This window comes from Anopheles moucheti, chromosome 3 (genome assembly GCF_943734755.1).
Source record: "Anopheles moucheti chromosome 3, idAnoMoucSN_F20_07, whole genome shotgun sequence".
NCBI classification, from domain to species: domain Eukaryota; kingdom Metazoa; phylum Arthropoda; class Insecta; order Diptera; family Culicidae; genus Anopheles; species Anopheles moucheti.
Genome location: NC_069141.1, coordinates 81,143,309 through 81,161,752, shown reverse-complemented (window position 1 = coordinate 81,161,752; position 18,444 = coordinate 81,143,309). Strand labels below are relative to the sequence as shown.

The window sequence follows — 18,444 nt, the reverse complement described above, 5'->3', positions numbered from 1 at the left end:
AGTTGCGAGATGATTTGAACACCTCGGGTTGAACGGTTGGAGATCGAACGAGTTTTCCGGGGGGGGCCGAAGCGCATTTAGTTTAGTTCATTTAGACAAATGCGTTCGATCGTCGGCCGGTGGATGATGATGATGATGGTGTAAGCAAAAGGCCAGACCAGAATATCATCCCTTCCGGTCGATAAACGTCGGTGGCAGAAAATTTCTCCCGCGTCCACGAGGTGTGTGTTGAAGCGATGGAGCAGGAGCTGGACTTATATAAAGCGAGCGCGGGTGATCATGAATGTAAGATGCCTGGTACCTACCTAGCGCAATGAGCAATCTGCCCGCTCTTCGCCGAAGGGGAGACACCGCGGCCACGGCCAACGACAGCCGAGCGTCGCGTTTGCTCCGTTGCAAATAAATCCGTCGTGACGACGCATTCATGTCTCACGTGCTAATGTGTTCTTATTTGTGACGCAATTATAACCCTGTCACTCGCTCTCTCGCTCTCTCGCTCTCTCTTCTCTCTGTCTCGCACCATTTTCCACCACCTCCATCTCAAGCATAAAACCGTGTTCGGTAGGAAAGAAGCACTATTTGGAATATCTTACAACGGTGTGTCGTGCAGGCCAAATTAGCCCATTTTGACCGTCATGTGACCGGAGCTAGGGGTAGGCAACAGTTGTGCGAAGAAAGGGGGAGGTGGGAGGGGGAGTTAAGCGTAATGGGTGAGATCGACATGTGGCCGCCCGGTAGTCGGTGATGATTTTGGGGCCACTCGTACCCCGACCACGTGCACCGTTTGCTCTCTTATCAACGGCCGAGATTCGTATATACACACAAAAGATGTTGGAAGGGGGGCTGTGTGAGGGACCGAAAACGATAAGGAATTAAAATTATGATACCATTCGCGGATTCGTTTAGACATTCCCGGGGGGTTGGAGTGGCGATACTATGAGCCACCATGTGAATGATGAAACAAAGAGTCACAAGCACAACGACGAAAGAGTCCTCCAGATTTGTGAGTGGTCTCAGATGGTTGGTTCCTAATTTTAAGAGTCGTTCAAGTGTTCCAGCTCTGAATCTGTGTGTGAGGCATATATTCTTTTTTTTTGTTTGCTTCTCAAATGTATTTCAACCCTAGCGAGCGATGCGATGTTCTGGCTCGTGTCTTATCTCGCTCATCTGTTTGCAGGGCCGCGGCCTCTGTACCATTTTCACACTCGCCGTTACGAATTGAATAGTGAGCGGCTTAGCACGTCCCGTCTCTGTCACGCCACGCGAAGGTGATGACCGTGTCCCTTAGTCATGTAATACGTACGTCGTACACCTTTTGTGCCCGTACGGTGCGCGAATGAAGCAGATTCTTTGATGCAGCGACACTCCCCACCGATCCGATGCAAAAGGGATGTGGGAATGTCAGGGAGATGACTTAAGCTGCAGCGAGCTACAAACGTGTGCACAAGGTGCGGTGCGTGGTAGACCTGGCGGCGTGTACGTGTCAAGTAGACCTGTCAGGTGACCTGTCGTCATTCAACACGTTAGACGTTTCTAGTGGAGCATTTTTACTATCCGTCTAGGTCTCATAAGTATAGACAGGATGCTGTTAAAACCTCCAAATGCTATCCCAAACAGTGGACATACATGTGTAGCTGCTACTTCAACCAGCAGCCCGTTTGATTGTGCAACATTCCCTTTTGCTTGCAGGTGAAGCGAAACTCCAGAACAGAATGGAACAGTGTGATGAAAAAGGGAACCACCGGTGATGGGCGGTCCGAAGGGCAAAAATAAATAGTCTACGAGCAATAAAACAATTCGATTGTTTACGCAAACATTCTTCCGATTGGAACTGGTCCCGAGCGGTGATGGAGCGGACCGTGGGTGCGGGTGGCGTACGACTTTGCATCACCCAGCGCCATTCGTCAGTGGATGGAGGGAAGGTCATTTGATGATGCTGGGCGTACGAGAGTTCCTACGCTATGGCCAACACACGGGGGCCAGGAGAACGACGGGGGCAGTGTAATTGTAGGAACTAAAGCGTCGGAATCTATGTTATTGACCGTGTTTTAACAGCTTCTGCCGACCGGCTAAATGGTACTACTACGCTGCTCTGCTGCTGCTGCTGCTGCTGCTCTGGTTTTTACCGAAGTGATTTTGTGTTGTTGTGTGCTGTGCTCTTCAAACTGCCTGCCCTGTCCTGTATCGATTATCGAACCGCTTTCCGTGATGTCATGGTACAGAAATGATACCCGACCCCGCGGAGTGGCGAAGAAGAAGTGGCTGCACTCATTCTCCGGTTTTGGGTCGTTTTGCTCGTACGTGCCTCAAGTCCAGGTTCCAAGACGTCCACGGCCAAGATGTATGGTGCTTTCGTGATTTTAAGTCCGTTTCGTGTAGAGCCAGTGGCTGTGGGGGGTGGTGGGATGGCTCGTTCTGGAAAATGCTTTGGACAAGGGGCAAAGCAATTTAGCTGTAGAATTTGCCATAAAAATCCAGCGAGGTTTTGTATTGGAAAACACACGTACATTAGTTTATAATTTATGTATGCACCATAGCACCAGTTTTGTAAAATATCAACACGAAGTTGTTATCGTGTAGTTTTTTTTCCATTCAATATTATTATGTATGATGTTTTTGTTGTTGTTGTTGTTAAAGCCTTAGCAGACAGCATTCAGATGAGTTTCTTTAAGGGGATATATTATGAAATAAAATAGGAGTTCTTGGAATTTTTGAAACAGAAAGAGATATTAAATTAGAATTCTGGATTATTGGGAAAATTAAGGTGTGAGAGTTTGAATATTAGGTTCGACAATTTGGACAACTTCTCGTCCGCTTCGGATCGTGATATCCATTTTTGTGCTTAATGGATCGTTTAAGAAGAGTCATTCATATGAAGTGACTACTCTTCAGTGAGTAGTGGCGGATCAAGATCTTTAAGCACCTTCAACGAAATGGCAATGAATGATTTATGAATCTATGAGAGAGATAATAGAGATTCAGATTCATTAATTCAGCTCAAGGCTTAATTCAGATTCACCCAGCACTAGTGATAACAATCGAAGGTCACATCAGTGCCATACCACTAGTCTTATTTTTGCCTGAATACCTTCCCCACTATTAAAAGTCTAAAGCTCCGAGTCAGACATGTTGTGAACCTGATCTGTCCAGTTGAGATTCGATCCACGATGTTCGGTGTATCAGACGAACTAAAGATAGACCAAACCGGACCGAACCGACCACTTTCGGCAGAGAGCCCTGTAGAATCGCACCCGTTTGCTAAGCAATCTTGAAATATTGCAGCCTTGCTAACCAACTGCTAATGGGAAACAATTGCTTAGACACTTAGCACTACATAAAGGGAAGACTTTTACCAATCGACGGCGATGGACATTAATTTCGATCGTCTTTCAGAAATATTTCTACTCGTTCGGATCGTAATCCCGTTTGGCCGTGGCAGTAGAAACGCTAAACCAGCAATGGCAACCATTCTTCGACAACGCTCCGGACATGATTGCGAATTTAATTAAACCCAATTAAACGACCCGGTCCGGGGGTGTTTCGTTGCGAGTGTAGGGCACTTTCGTCTTTCGTTGCGGCGCATCTCGTGTTTCTCTCATCGGATGCCCGTCCGCTAGATTAGATCGGGAACTCGGGATTATTAGCCGGCGTGCAGCAGCAGCAGCAGGAGGAGGAGGAAGAGGGTGTAGTTGAGACGAGACCCTAGCCGCGTGTCATGACTTTTGCTTCTTAATTGTTCCACTGTGATTTCCTGTTGCATGTCGGGGTCGTGATTTGCTCGATGTATGTGTGTGGTAGATCTCGAGGCAGAATTATGCAAGTGTACTGACGTGTTTTTCCGTTTTTCTTTTCCGTTCCTTTCATTCTCGGTTACAACCGGTCCAGGCGCGCGGGGTACGTAAGACAGAGGAATTATGTCGAGCCAACAGAAGCATCGAATTCAGGTTCCCGACGGGCTACGGGATGTGCTGCTGGAGTTCTCCATAGCGTACTTGCTCGAGCAGCCGGGCGATGTGATCGATTACGCGGTGACGTTCTTCACAAAGCTGCAGGAGGACCGCAAAACAACGATGATCACGTCAGCCGAGCCAACCTCGCCGGACGAGAGCATAATGTCACACGACGAAGGTAAGTGTTGTGAGCAACGATCGGTTAAATTACAGAATATTTCTATAAAAGGTCCCCAGCACAGAGCATAACTGACCGGTCCTAGCCGTAAAGCATGCGCTCTACCACGCGCTCGAACATTCACGACGTGGAAAATGAAAACTCCACCATCGTCTGGTGTGCGTTTGTGTATGTCTGTGTTGGTTGCTTTGGTGTTGGAAAGTTTTCCAACCAGCCAGCGCTTTTATCCATGCCAAAACAGCCTTTTCTGCGGCACTGCCTCCTCGGCCTGTGCGAGAATACCCTCCAAACATTATTATGCCCTACATTCGCTTTACAACTCCACCCAAGCGAGCCCGAGGACCGGACGGAATTGTCCGTGTGTGGGTAGCTTTTTTTTGTTTGTACGTCCTTTTGTTTTTTTTTGGTTTGAAGATTTGGTAAAATTATCGATTTTTTCCACTCAACCAACGAATTTACCATGAGGAGGAAAAACACGAAATAATAATAATTGTTTGCAACGGTGGACTCGACTCGGTTTGGGGTTGGGAAAAGGTGGAAATCGTCGCCCTTTTTTCGCCACGAACTTAGACAACTTTAACGTCGTTCGGGGGGGTGAACGGGAGGGAGGAAAGTGGAACGTCATTGAGGGAAAAACAAGTTACGCACTGCAACCTTCATATTTGCTGTTTTCCACGCGCATTTCCACCATCTTTGCCCCATCTTTGCCCCACCTTTGAAGAGAAGAAGCGGCTGAAGATTCACACCTCGCGCTCATTGATATGTGTGGCCCATGTGGTCTTCTGTGCAAATTATGAGGTTTTGGGGTGGAAAAGGGAAGGGAGGAGGGTGATAAACCCTTCTCCAACCCCAGGCCGCCCACATGCGTCACCATACTACACGTACGACTCGTGGAACCCATATGTTTTCTGAATGATTGTTTACACCCTCGGCTTTGCGGATCTTTACAGCGCACAATGCGTTGTAAGATAAGAATACGACAGCGACACCCCGTGTGTGCGCTGCCGACGCCTACACGCACCGGGTCCGGGTGTTGGTGTGTTACACAAAGTATTCATTTTGCAATTTATTGCATCGGCTCCGTGTCTCCTCCGTTGAACCGTGGTCGGGTTTTCCGTCTTGGGCATTGGGACTTGGGTGTTGGCGGCGCAGTATGGGAGTTGGAATGGTTTAATTTGACCGGTTTTTTAGTAATCATGTTGATTTGTTCGGAACGTTATTAAACAGACTGTACCTCCTGAGTGTGTCGTCTGTGCGATGTACGGGGGCGTTTATGTTAAACGCTTCTTTCTTGCGGTTGTTGTTGCGTATATTTTTTCAATGGTTCACCGGTTGGATCTTCTGCTACGGCCGGGCACAATGCTATCATTCATAGGCCTTTGCACTTACAATTACATTGCTTAACAAATTCTCCACTCTCTTAGCCCGGCCTGTTTGTTCAGCAGGAGTAGCGAACTGCAAACTCTGGCTGAGAGACGCGGAACAGAAGTGCGTACGTTCCGGGAAGTAAGAAGCCTTTTGCAACTGAATCCGAGGCTTTATCTAACTGATGGGGTTGGGTTTTTTTGTTGGCTGATTGGCACACGAGAGCTACACTCAGATGCCGCCCATAGTGAACCAATAAACAGTGGTTTTCCAAGGAAAACACCTGAAGAAAATGTTGAAATACAAAATTAGTTATTATGCAACATATCTAAACACACATTACCATAAATCATCGGAGGCGCTGTCGAGGGCGCTAGGCCCGTCACATATAGACGTCCAATTTGTGTTCGCCGGTTTGCCGATCAATTCGTCCCACTGCCGGATTGGAGGAGCTGGATGAAAAATAACTTCATTTCCATCGATTGATTTAGCCTTTCCCAGCTGCTCCACTCTTGTGCTCCTGTGCTCAATTCTGTAAACACCACGAGGCGGTCGATTAGTAAACGGCGGCATGTGCGAACCGGTGTTCGTGGCGGGGCACAGTCTCCAAGCAGAAAACAAACCAACCAATCAATTGCCTAGTTTCGCGCACAATCGTTCTGTTGCGCTAAAATATTCAATTAAGAATAGATAAACACAATCAGTGGAAAATGCAGCGCCGTACTCCGGTGCGGCAACAGGGGTAGCTTTGGAGGGGTGAGTGGGTGGGTATAGGGCAATTAGTGTTATTATTGGGTGAGCTGAGAACTCGCCGGGGTTCTTCAGGCACGCAAGCCGTGTTGCGGGCATGAAGATGTCGTTAGTCGTCAATTGGCCTCAGTCTGCTCGGGGCAATCCCGCAAACCCCCCATCCTCCCCTCCTCCGGTGATATCCTTGAACGGCAATCCCAATTGCTCGGCAAAGTACGGCTGGAGCTAAATTTAAAAGTGTGCGCTTTGCCGGTAGAGACCCCATGCTGGCTGATTCTATTATTCGATTTTACGGCAGTGATTTCGCTTTTGCGTCACCCGCCATAAGCGAGTGTGTCTGCGTGTGTGTCTAAATGGATCAGAGAGCTTCATTTTATTGGAAATTTTATTTACAGTGAAGTGGGTTTCGCGCTATATCTCGATGTTTCTGCAGAAAGTGGGTATTAATTAGCAATAATTCCCTGGATTCATGGACGCAGGACATCCATACATGTTCATTTGTTTGTTGTAGCGCGACTCTGACGCTGAGACGAGACCTGATCGTTGATATGCATCGCACGCATTTCCTTCGAGCCCTAGCGTTGCTGTTGCGACGGTGTGCCCTTGTCGTGTATCGTCCTCGATCGACGCGCAGAGTGATATATTGCTGCTTGCTTTAATCGCCACTATCTGGGCAGCCACTGGCGTGCAGTAACGTTACACGTGGCCCCCCCGTGTACATTCAGGACGCGTACGAGAGTGTGCGAACTCAGCCAAACTAAAGGCGCGAACTGCGATCTACTTGATTCGATAGCAATAAATGGATTTGCACAGCAAAAGCTCAGGACGTTGTTGCACTGCAATACGCAATAACAACGGGGACAAAAACGAGTGTCTTCGATAAAACGGGGGGGAGTCGGGAGGGGATGGAATTCCGGTGGCAGGTTGAGGGCCTAATGATGCTGGTGATGAAGATTGATGAATCCATCTATTTTTCGAACGAAAAGCCTTTGATGGTAAAAGTTGAACGCTGCTGTTTCAGCCCGCGGGCCATGTAACGTTGCGCTAACGCGATACAATTATTGAATAATTAAGACATCATGTGTGCTTTTGGTTGTTGCAGCGAATAATGTTATTAATCAACGAATATTGTTGTTTTTTCAAGGAGAACTTCTTCTCAACACTTTACAGTTCTCAGCTTCACAGTAGCTACTGAATTATTTCCAGTTTTATTTAAGTATTTCCTTCGAGGAATGAAAGATAATTTTATCAGTTTTAAGCTTTAGAAAATTGATTCTGGAGAATAGTGGAATATTCTCAGCCGAAAAGGAATTATTCTGTTTGTTGACCTTTAGTGTGTCTCGGAGCTATCTTTGGGTCTGGAATTTTGTAACTGTTCTGTTGCGTGGAGTCGTCTCAACATAACACAAGTTTGGCGAAGAGTAGCGGTGAGTTCTTGATCATTAATATTGTTGATCATTTCATTGGAGTTTGTTTCCTTTTTAAAGACATTCTAAATATGTTTTGTGTACATCCAGCACATGCACCTTTCAATGAACGGTCTGCATAAATTTGCCTGTTCGCGAGATGTATTCTCTGCTGGGCGTGATTCTTCGTGCCAACGTTTGCGTTTTGATGCTTTCAGTCACGTTTCGTGTCAGTCACATGACCATTTCCAAGCCGCACCGGTACGCCGATCGTCGTTGTTCAGCTCGCGCAAATCGTGTGCGTGTGGCCTGATTTGGTCATGCGACCGATGCAAAAAGCGGTGCTGCAATCTGGCAGACGGGCGAATTTATAATTTCGCGAATCGCGAGACCCTCTACCGGCCGCGGTACCGGTTTGGCGTCGCGAACCCTCATTACACTGCGTGTGCAGGTGCGTATCTGCGAATGCATTTACCACCGCGCAAGACACCACGCAACGGATATGCAGTTAGTGGCAAGGGGGAGGAGTGGAAGCCCGACAGACAACGCAAAGTCCGGTTTTTAGAGCGTCGCTTGGGAATTGGGGTTGACCGAACGTAGGGCACAACAGAGTACATGCATCGTGGCAATGCGAGACTCGTGCGCAAGGGAGACTCATGCTGTTGTTGGAGCATGTCACAACATCAAGATCATGCATGCGAGCTGCGCTTTATGGCGATCGTCACCAGAAGCGCGCGACCGTATGTAGATTGTGATCAAACATCTTTTTGCGAACAATTTGTCCCCGCGGTCGCGGTCAACCGCAGCAAAAGACTACAAATTAGTTGGAAAATTTATTGCTTCATGGCAACGGATTATAAAATACTTCAACGATGGTGTGTGTGTGTATTACTGATTTTATCGTATCACTACACCCGACTGGTACGGGCTAATGTTGAGCTTATGTTGTGTGTGCCACCTGTGCAGAACAGATATCGATATTGCCAATGATTTTTCTTCAATTATGTCACTTTTTTTTTTGTTTGTTGTTTAAAACTGTTGCTATTTCGCAGAGCATCTCGAGAATATATGAATTTTATTAAATGTCTCGATATGTTTAGATATTTTATGTATTCTGCTTAACATATTGCTCTTTTTACGTTTAGAAACTCGATCTTTATATTTCTTTTTTGTGATTTTTTTTCTGTTTGTTAAATTTTTGTTTTTGTTTTATTTATATTGTTTTATATTTAATGTTATTCATATTTTTTATATTTTTTACTGATTTTCTCTTAGTTTTACTCTCTTTTATATTTTTTTTAAATGGTAGTTCTAAGAAATAAGATTGTAGTTACGATTCTTTCAAGTACATAAAACATTCGCATTACGAACGCCTACGGCAGACCACACATACCACCACTGGAAGCGCATAATTCAGTGTGAAGACTAGCTGAATATTTCATACACTCAATGTATGTACGTTACTCTCTAACCCACCCGTAGGTACCCGACCTACCCGGCCAATATAGATGGAAGCGGATGGAGGGGGGTTGTCAAATCAGGCGCTCTGATGTGATATGAAGCGGGATTTATGCGTGGATGAATTTTATTTTCTTCGGTTTACCGAAGGTGTGCGAAGGGCGTTCTTAGGAAATAAATTCTATCATGAAGGTGTGCTAACGTACATTTACAACCCGAAGACAGTTACATAATCCATTCGGAATGCTTTCTCTCAACCGCCTTACAAACCCCATCGTGAGCTGATGGCCTTATTTATTCAGCGATGTGCTTCCGTGAGTGTGTGTGTTTTTGTGTCCACACAAATTACCCAAATCCATAAGAACGAGATGTTTTAGATTGTGTTCGTTTGCGCAAAAGAAGTACCTTGTCGCGCGATAGATACGAAAATTGAACGTACCCGAACGAAGCTACTCATCTTTCCGTATTGATTTACCAACCAAGCCCGCATATAGGGCAGCAAAAGAGCTTCCCATTTTCTATAATGGCCACCGCGCCGAGTCCACGATTGATTGATGATCAATCGGGAGAAGCTGGAAGGCTGTACGATGGAAGTCAAAGGTCTACTTGTTGCATATTGAGCGCGAGGTAGAATTAATAGCGAGGGATGAACCACGTATCGAAAGTTGTTTGTCATGCCGTTTTTGTTATATAAGGATATTGAAAAAGAGCAGCCAATATGTGTTTATTTGCCGTTTGGTTGAATAAAGTTCACGATGACTTCCAGTTTTTCCGGCTTAACTCTTTTACGATTTTTCTTCAATTCTAAGAAATCTGGCTGGTGGTAATCTTCGTCGGGGAGGATACGTTGTCGTTCTCCATATTTCTCCATCGCTCAAAATGGTTGCAAAAGTTTTGTTTCAATTGCAAATGTTCTGCCCGAAATTAAACTTCCCAGGGTTCGAGCGGCACATGGAGCATGGAAGTTTGAAGTATTACTTCCCAGTGCCATCCCTTCAGCTGGACATCGAATCTCGTTTCGTTCAGCTATGGAAGGACCTTCGCAAACGTTTCACCCTTAGAACTCACCCCCCTTTGCATGGCAACAAATTGGGGTTTGTGTCCGAACGCTCTTTGATGACCGTTTTCCGGCATTTCGTCCTACGCCGATGCTGCTCCGCTTGGTCTTGGACCATTTTCGGGCCCGAAACCCGAAACGCGATCGGTCGCGTATCGCCAAAGTAGAAAGTTTAATTACCTCCAAAATGGGCGTTCGCGAGCGTACTCAACTCTGCCCACGACTGCTGCCAGTGTCCAGCAGTACTTCAAACGAGCTCATAAAAGCAATTTGAAGAAGGCACCCGATGTAGACCTACGGTTGGGTGACCTGGACGAGTCTCTCTCTCTTTCTCTTTCTCCCTCTCTGTTGGGGTGGTATTGTGTTTTTGGAGTAGCGGAGATGCGAAAAAATGACTACTGTCATAATTGGAGTTTATGTGTCTTCTTTTGACCTATTAATAGCCCGTCGACGCCGTTACGGTCGTCGGTCCGGTGTTAAGGGGACAGTGTGCTATTGGTTTAATAGCATTTGCCCGACGCAATGATGCAATGATGATCGTAAAGCAATAGGCTGTTTTCACGTTGTTTAGATACTTAGATTATGGCCCAAAAATTAGTAGCGTTAAAAGCGTTAGCCTACTCGTGTACCATTTGTCCCCAACGGTTGAAGGTCACAATGGCTTCGTTTGGTACTTCCAGGCGTAATCTTCATTGCAGATTACGAGATTTCTATCGAAACGAAGCGGTAGCAAACTTAAAAAGGACGACACTGTGGGATGTTCACCGTTCGCAGGGAAATAAAGGGCTTGCGTGCGTGTAGAAATGGGCCAGAAAGGGATGGTGTCGCGTAGTGCGCGTGGAACGTACTTTGGTTTCTCTGGCCGTGTTATAGGACGCGGGAGCTGTATACTAGGTGAGGCACACTCACCCCCCCATTCGCAGCAGCAATGAACCATGTAAGCATAGATTTACATCAACCTGCTCCGTTGGCGCTCGAGGTGTAGGAAAATGGTGGAATATATTCTATGTATCCCCGGGACCATTCCCACCCCCGGGTTGGCTTCTCGTCGCTCATCGGAACAGGCGCCGGTGTAGGGGGTGCGCTTGTTGCAAAACCTGTACCGTTTGGAACGGCAGAGAGCAAGCAAAACGGCCCGGAAGGATGGGACGACCGATGACTAACGGCGGGTAAAAGTGAAGCGAACCGAAGAGTTTAATATTTTCCCTCATGTCGCACATGTTGCAACCGACCCGGGGAAGCTGTGGGGTCGGGTTTTTTTTTGTTCTTTTACCCTTTTTATTTGTTTGTTCACTTCGCTCGGGACAGGATTTTTCACTCCAGTGACCGAATCCCTTTGACCAGGTTTCGAAGCAACAGGCGGGTGGCCATGGGTTTTTTTGTCTCTCTTCACTCCGGCTCACGGGACACGGGACAAGGACGATGGTTTTGCTATTGCCCAGCCTCCGACCAGGATCGTTCTCGAGCACTCTAGCTAAAACGGGGGGGGGGGAGTGAGTCAAATATTGATTTTCTCTACGCTACACGGAGCGACCACCCGATGTATGGACCGAACTCGGATGTGTGGTGTGTGCTGCCGAGTGTTTACTTCATAACCGTCCAGCAATTACCAACTCCACACGTCGTCGCTGCCTCGCAGGACGCAACATTCCTTGTCCTCCATCTGCAACCCTCCTCTCCCCCCACCCCTCATCATCATCAGCTCCCCCAATAACTGGCCGAGCCCGGTCGGAAAAGATCGACTTCTTGCGAGTGCCGAGTGTTGGTTCAGTCGCACGAAGGAGCTCGCAGTGATCGGTCACAAAAAAGGTCTCCATCGGATCCAGGACGGAGGGTGGGAGGGTTCGTTCGATGTTGTTTTCGTGATTTTATTGAGTTCCGTGGTTCCTCATATGGGCGTCATCGTTCGGATGTGCGAATCGATGATGGTGGACTTTTCGTGGATTTTGGTACGATGGAGATCTCCAGGTTTTTGTTTTTTTTCCCGGTTTTTGTAACCATATTCCAATCGTACTGAATAACAGTGAAACGTAAAGGCAAACGTGCAACAGAAAAACAAAACACGCGAAAGAAAGAACAAAAAAAAAGAACAGTTGACATCCGATCGACCCGAGCTGTGCAACACGTGGGCAACAGAATTGTGGGCCCCCCTGTGCATTCGTTCGCCCGATCGCTGGCTGCGTTTGCGTTCCGGCCTTTGCCAGCAGCTGGCCCAGAAAGAGTGATGTGTGTTTCATTATTCAATTCGCCGTGTATATGGCTGGCTTGGCCGGCCCGCGCTTGTCAATATGCGCATGTAGGCGGACCTTTAAAAGGCAGTCCCCGCGCCGTCCTCGGGAAGGTTTGGCCAAACGGGTTTTAGTTTAGTATTCTTTTTGCACATTTCAACCTGGAACACCAGATGCGGTCTCGAGGGGGGGCGTGAGGGATGAGGCTTTATTTGAATGGTGCTCTGTTTTAGCAAAAGTCGATGTCGATCCCAGCGAATGCATTGTGTCGTTGAAATAATGGTGTCACTGCAGTGTCACCGACCAGACTGGCTAGTGTTTTGTCCCAAGGCGGTACGATGCAGAAGTGATTAATAGCCAGCGTACGTAGGTTTCTAACTTGAGTGCGTAGTTTAGTGCATATTAATTATTCTGGTATTTTATCTCCTTTGTGATGGAAAAATTTGAATGAAATCTTCACATTTGATTCGTAAAGCTTTCGAACGACAGAACGGCAAATGGATCGAAAACAGTGGAAATTCTTTGGGCGAATTTTACGCAAGAAATCTCAAGGTGAATAGTACACAGGACAGTCATGAAGTCATTGAAGTTTTTGGTAAATATATCGTATAAAAGAAGGGGTTTCGGTTATAAACTTAAAACATCAGTTTTTGTGAATTTTTGAAACACCTGTGGAATGTGTTTGTTTGTGTTAATTTATTTTATAATTCGCACTTTTAATGCAACGTGTGTAGTATAGAATGTCATTTTAGTGTTGTCTATAGTAGTGTCAATCCAACTATCCATTCAGTGCACCAAGTGAAATTATTTGTAGGTGACAACGATCCGGTCCTAGTTTTGTCTTCATTTGTGTCTCATCGTGGTGTTAGACAAAGTGTACTATCATCCATCAGAGTGGTGTTTTTAATCATTCCCATTAGCTCATTGGCACTAGTGGCAGCACAGAGTGTTGTTTCGGTGGAAGGATACACACAGGCACCTGCACCTGCTTTGCAAGAACCATGTCGGTACAGACACAAAATTACGACGTCCTGTCGTCGGTAAATGGTAAGCAAACTGGGCCTATCGTTCGTACCCGGCATCGTTTCGAGGATAATCATGGGATAAGTGCACCAATCTTCTAGACAATTAAACCCCCGGACCAACCGGAGATCCTGGTTGGTGGATGTGATTTAGAATTAGGCAACTATTAGGATGTGTGTGGATGGTTTTAATTAGAGTTAGAATTCATTTTTTTGATAGCTTATAGTGCCAAAAAGGAATAAACATTTACCTCTGGTTATGGTCCATCACGAGTCCGTATCACGAAGAAAGGTCTTCAGAAGATGGGACTAAAGAGAAATAAAGCCAACAAGAGGTGATCAAGAATGACAGACCTCCGAAGCCCTGCTGGAAAGGAAAAAAATTTGAACATGCCACTTCTATTAGATACGCGCGACCCTGGTCCAGACATCTATAAAACAAGTGTGTCCAAAAACCACATTGGAATTGATAAAAAAAAGCAACTGTTAGACAATGTTATCAAGGTGATGTTTTCGGACTTATTCAGAGCCTGATAGACAATCCAGCAACGCACGGCATGGTGCGGTTTGGCCGCTTTACCACACTGTCGATGTATCGGCTTGCGTCTCCGGCTCGGCTCTATTGCCGATGTTATCAGCAGTTGAACACCACCGCCAACAACCACTTTTATTATGGTAAATATTTGTGATAACGGGGCGTGCGCGCGCTTTCGCGAACTACATCGTGTACTTTTGGGGTCTGTCGTAGCACCCGGGTCCGAAAAGGGAAGAACTGGTGTAACTAGCAGCCAATTTTTATCCGACCTGTTGCTTCCTGCCGGGTAGGACCTACGGAAATTGGTGACGCTGAACGATGGGCCGAAGATGGGCGAAGAAAAATTGTATGATATTTGATAAGGTTGTGACAGCGTGTAAATATTGATAAGCCGCGCAAGCGGGGTGAGGCTCTGCCGCCGTACACTTCACCGCAAGAAGGGGCCAGCAGGGTGCTTGTCGAGTGTAATCAGATAGCTCGTGGTTGTGGTACGATAATTGTATTTGTTCAGGAGCTAGATAACGATCGCATGGTAATACACTCGAGCATTGTTTTACTGGCTCTTGGTTGTTGTTGATTTAATTTATCAGAAGTAGCGCGCGAAATCATTGGTGTGTGAATCGGGGCAAAACTTTTAATTAACGATTTGATTGGGGGCGACAGTAGATTGGCCGTCCCCACCCCCCCCCCCCCCCCCCCCGTGTTTGTGCAAATGTTGTTTTAAAACATAAATCATTAAACTCTATTGCCGCCGTTCAATGTATAGCGCTTAATCGAATGTCCGTCTGCTGAAGCGAAAACTCCACTAATTGTGTGGTGTAATGAGTCGACACTAGTCTCGCAAAATGCAACAAGCTGCTGCAGCATCGCATCGTGTGCATCTATTATCGCACGGCCGGATAGTTTAGTGGAGTGAGAACCGATGCTCATTGAACCGATCGGATTCGTTCTGTCGCTAGCCGAGGGTAATCTTTCCCAGAATGATGAGGCGCTTCGGAGAAATCACAATATATCCTGCTTTGAAGCCGTAACATGCACCACCAATGAAGCGTTCAAGCGCCACCTTTACATGCATGCGTCTAGTTAATCGGGGGGTGGCCCGTGAGGTGTGTAGCAGGTCGACACTTCTACAGGCATTGCATCGAAGCTGCAGTGGCCGTGTGTGGAGTACAAAATGTGCTCAGTGCATCGGTCGCTCGGCTGGGGGGCGGGGTTGATTAGATAAGTTTTGTGATGTGTGAGGTACACTTAAACATACGCACATACGGGACCGCTTCATTACCGCGCGGGCCCGAGCACTATACACCACGCGCGTGGGAACCTTAACAACCCTCACATACACACAGCCATAGGTCTGGGTGCTGTGTAGGTGGTTAGAAATTACGTTCATTCACTTGCATTAGTAGCAACATTTCAATTATCACCCCCTTTCACACAACCAGCACAATGCGCACTGTGACTGTGTGCGAATGTCCGTTGTGTGTCCAGCGAGCGTTGCATCTGCATCCGCGTTATGCATTACACCGACGACGGTACCGCGTCGTAACGTCTCTCTTGGGACCGCCGACACACGAACACTGCCACCTTTGACGCGAACGCTCGTCGTCGGCGGCACTGATTTGCTTTAATTGCTTTGCATTTTGAGCAGTTAACCGATTTTAAATTTAGATAAAGTGCTGCGCTGCTGCTCCTCGGCCAGGGGGGTGCATAAAGCGGATGCCCCACTACCAGAATGCACGAGACAACGCAACGGTTGCAGTTTTGCCGGTTTTTAGCTGTTAGCTAACACAGTGGCTGGGAAAACCGATTCGATTCTAGGTCAATGTGTTTTTCCTTCACACAGCGTGGACTATCACTGACTATCGAGGTGGCCTAAACATGAGCTCCAATAGATTACGTATTGTGGGGAGATAAACTCGTGCATTTTATTCGAAAGTTACATTAAAAGTTACTCCAATGTTCAGTTGTATATGAGAAAATTATGTTGTATATGATTTTTGAAACGGTTTCTTCATCCACACGTCTAGCATCTTGAAGTTGCTCAACCTTCTGCTCAGCATTTCGATAGAAAAGCAACATAATTAATTCATTCGTAACAAACAAACTAACAAAATGTGGCTCTAGGGCCTGCATCCACCCCAGACTAGGCGGGGATGATGATGAGCTCTGAAGTAAAGTCGGTCGAAAGAATCAGAATGTAATTCGCAAGGCAATGGGGCTAAAGAATCTTCATTCACCACCATACAAAGCAAGTGGCGACGACCACTTCCATCGGACGTCGCTAGCAAGAATGCCCCGATCAAGAAGGAGACGCGAGAAAAAATACTCCCCCGGATGAGCATCCTCGGGTTGCTATTCCGTCGGCCCCGGCAAAATCCTTGCACAGTCGTGTCCTGTTTGTGACGGGAGCACGACACTCATCCCGGGTGTGTGTCGACGGTGTCGTCGTGATCGGTGCCGTGCAGAGCAACAGCTGGGGAGCAGCTTTGTGTGCGATAGCTGTTTGTGCCAAACAAAGGGAATGAAAATTTATGCCTCACTTTTGCTGTTATGTCTTCTTTTGCGGGATGCTGCTATAGAATGGCCGCCGTCCGTCGTTAAGCTGGCGATATGGTTAAAGGGTGATTAAGAATGGAAAAGTTGTACCACGGCTGGACGGTGCCCCGGCCATCTGTGGCTTCTGTTGTGGCTGGCTGGCCTCGGGGACAGATAAAAGTATTATACAATTTGCAACGCAGCATTTAATTGCCTGACGTACGATGAATCAGTGTTATTACTGTTAATCTTGGTCTGTCGGCAGCAGTGACGGCACCGTGGTGATTCCGTACCCTCGGAGCAGGGATTACGGATGACGCGTGGGATTGATAGAATGTTGGGAGGGTATAAATTCTTGGAGAGTATTCAACAGCTTGTTAATTAGTATCGATTTCTGAACAAGACGACAAATATGTCGTAGTGTTCAACATCATTGTTGAACATGATGAAGATTGATTCGTTTCACTGTGGTGCTGGTGGAAATCTGGTAGAGATTTAAAGAAGTTATGAAAAGTTTAACGGGAGGGCCTTTTGTTGCGTAACAGTTGTTTGATTGGGGAGCACACTTATTGCACGCTTGTGAATCATAGGTGGGGCTCGTTACTTCAGCAACCTTCTGACAAAGTCGTTTGTTTGTTTGATGATAAGTTTGAGTAACAGCTTCTGCTGGGCATTACAATTACACTTGATAAAAGCTTAAGCTATTTGATTCGAATGACTCAAAAGTGTACAGTGAGTTAACCACTCGCACAATTATAAACCATGATTAACCATTTCTTCGCCATACTCTCGCATCTAACCTGTTTGTTTCGTGCCTATTCTCTTCCCATTTCCTTCCAGAGCCACTAGTGAATCGATATGCATCGCGTAGGAAATCTGTGTTTGCCGAAACGTACGATCCGGAAAATGACGACGAAGATGAGGGTGCGCGAGCAATCTTTCCCAAAACGGACGAACAGCGAGCCCGGTTGTGTGATTCTGTCAAAAACATTCTCCTTTTCCGATCGCTGGATAAGGAACAGGTAATGTATAGGGGATGTGCTAGAAGATAATTTTTGAAGAGAAGGCAAGATTCTCATTATTGTGGGAACTTCAGTACAGTTTTGTATATTCAAAAGCTTCGAATGTTACAAAGCGTCCAATTTCACATTGTTCCGAACTACTTTACAACAGCATAAATCGTCCATTTTCATCACGCATTGCCATTATCTTCATTACTTATGCGCAGGACAAATATTAATCGCTTGTGCGATATTGTACGATCAGTAAAAATTTTATGCGTCCGTTTTATAGTAAAATCGATCCCGAAGTTATGCAACGTGCATTGATTATCACGGCCAGGCGAATACTGTTCGCGTTGAAATCAACGGCAGGGAAGCAAATTTCATGGATGACCGGCGGGGCGCTATCATAGTCTATTTTACGAGCAATCTTTTACTTCGCCTCGGCAAACTTTTTCAATTACAATCTTTATTACTACCTGTCTAGCAACGAGTGCGAAGCGCTCGGATGATCGAATTGTATCTCTGATAGGTGTTCTATGGGATGGGCGTGCGGCACCGAAGAGAACCCGGCCTGACTGTATCTCTCGCCAGTGACAACAGACCATTTCCATTTATTCCGTCTATGTGTACCGTCCGTGCCATCGTCGGTTGATGTCAGGCTGGCCGGAACATTGGCCGGCTTATAATATATGCAATTTTAATGGACAAAGTTACTAACTGTTTAATGGAGTTTGTCGTACGTCCACCGACCGGCCGGCCAACCGAGTTGGCGGAAATCTAGTTTATTGGCCGTCAGAAGTCATAATGGTGTTTCGTTTCATTACGGTGCCGGCCTTTGGTGACAACAGAGCACTTTGTGCCATGTGTGTGATAACACAATGTCAGGCCAGCATTTTTGCCGATTTGTTACTAATTTGGCCCCGCGTATTTGGAGTCTTGCAGCGACTTTAATTACC

The 18,444-nt window shown here is 46.5% G+C and overlaps 1 protein-coding gene across 4 annotated transcripts in view; it reads left to right on the top strand.

Moving 5' to 3' along the window:
* Positions 1–18,444, top strand: part of LOC128305550 (cAMP-dependent protein kinase type II regulatory subunit) — a 39,973-nt gene that overhangs the window by 13,729 nt on the left and 7,800 nt on the right. For 2 of the 4 annotated variants that reach the window (XM_053043050.1, XM_053043049.1), the window contains exons 3-4: positions 3,886–4,128; positions 17,325–17,506. In XM_053043050.1, the coding sequence (XP_052899010.1) occupies positions 3,915–4,128; positions 17,325–17,506 (396 nt within the window). In that variant the 5' untranslated portion in view covers positions 3,886–3,914. Of the gene's footprint in view, positions 1–3,885; positions 4,129–12,885; positions 12,945–13,337; positions 13,440–17,324; positions 17,507–18,444 lie in introns of those variants that run through there. The other 2 variants (XM_053043051.1, XM_053043052.1) reach the window with 2 other exon arrangements.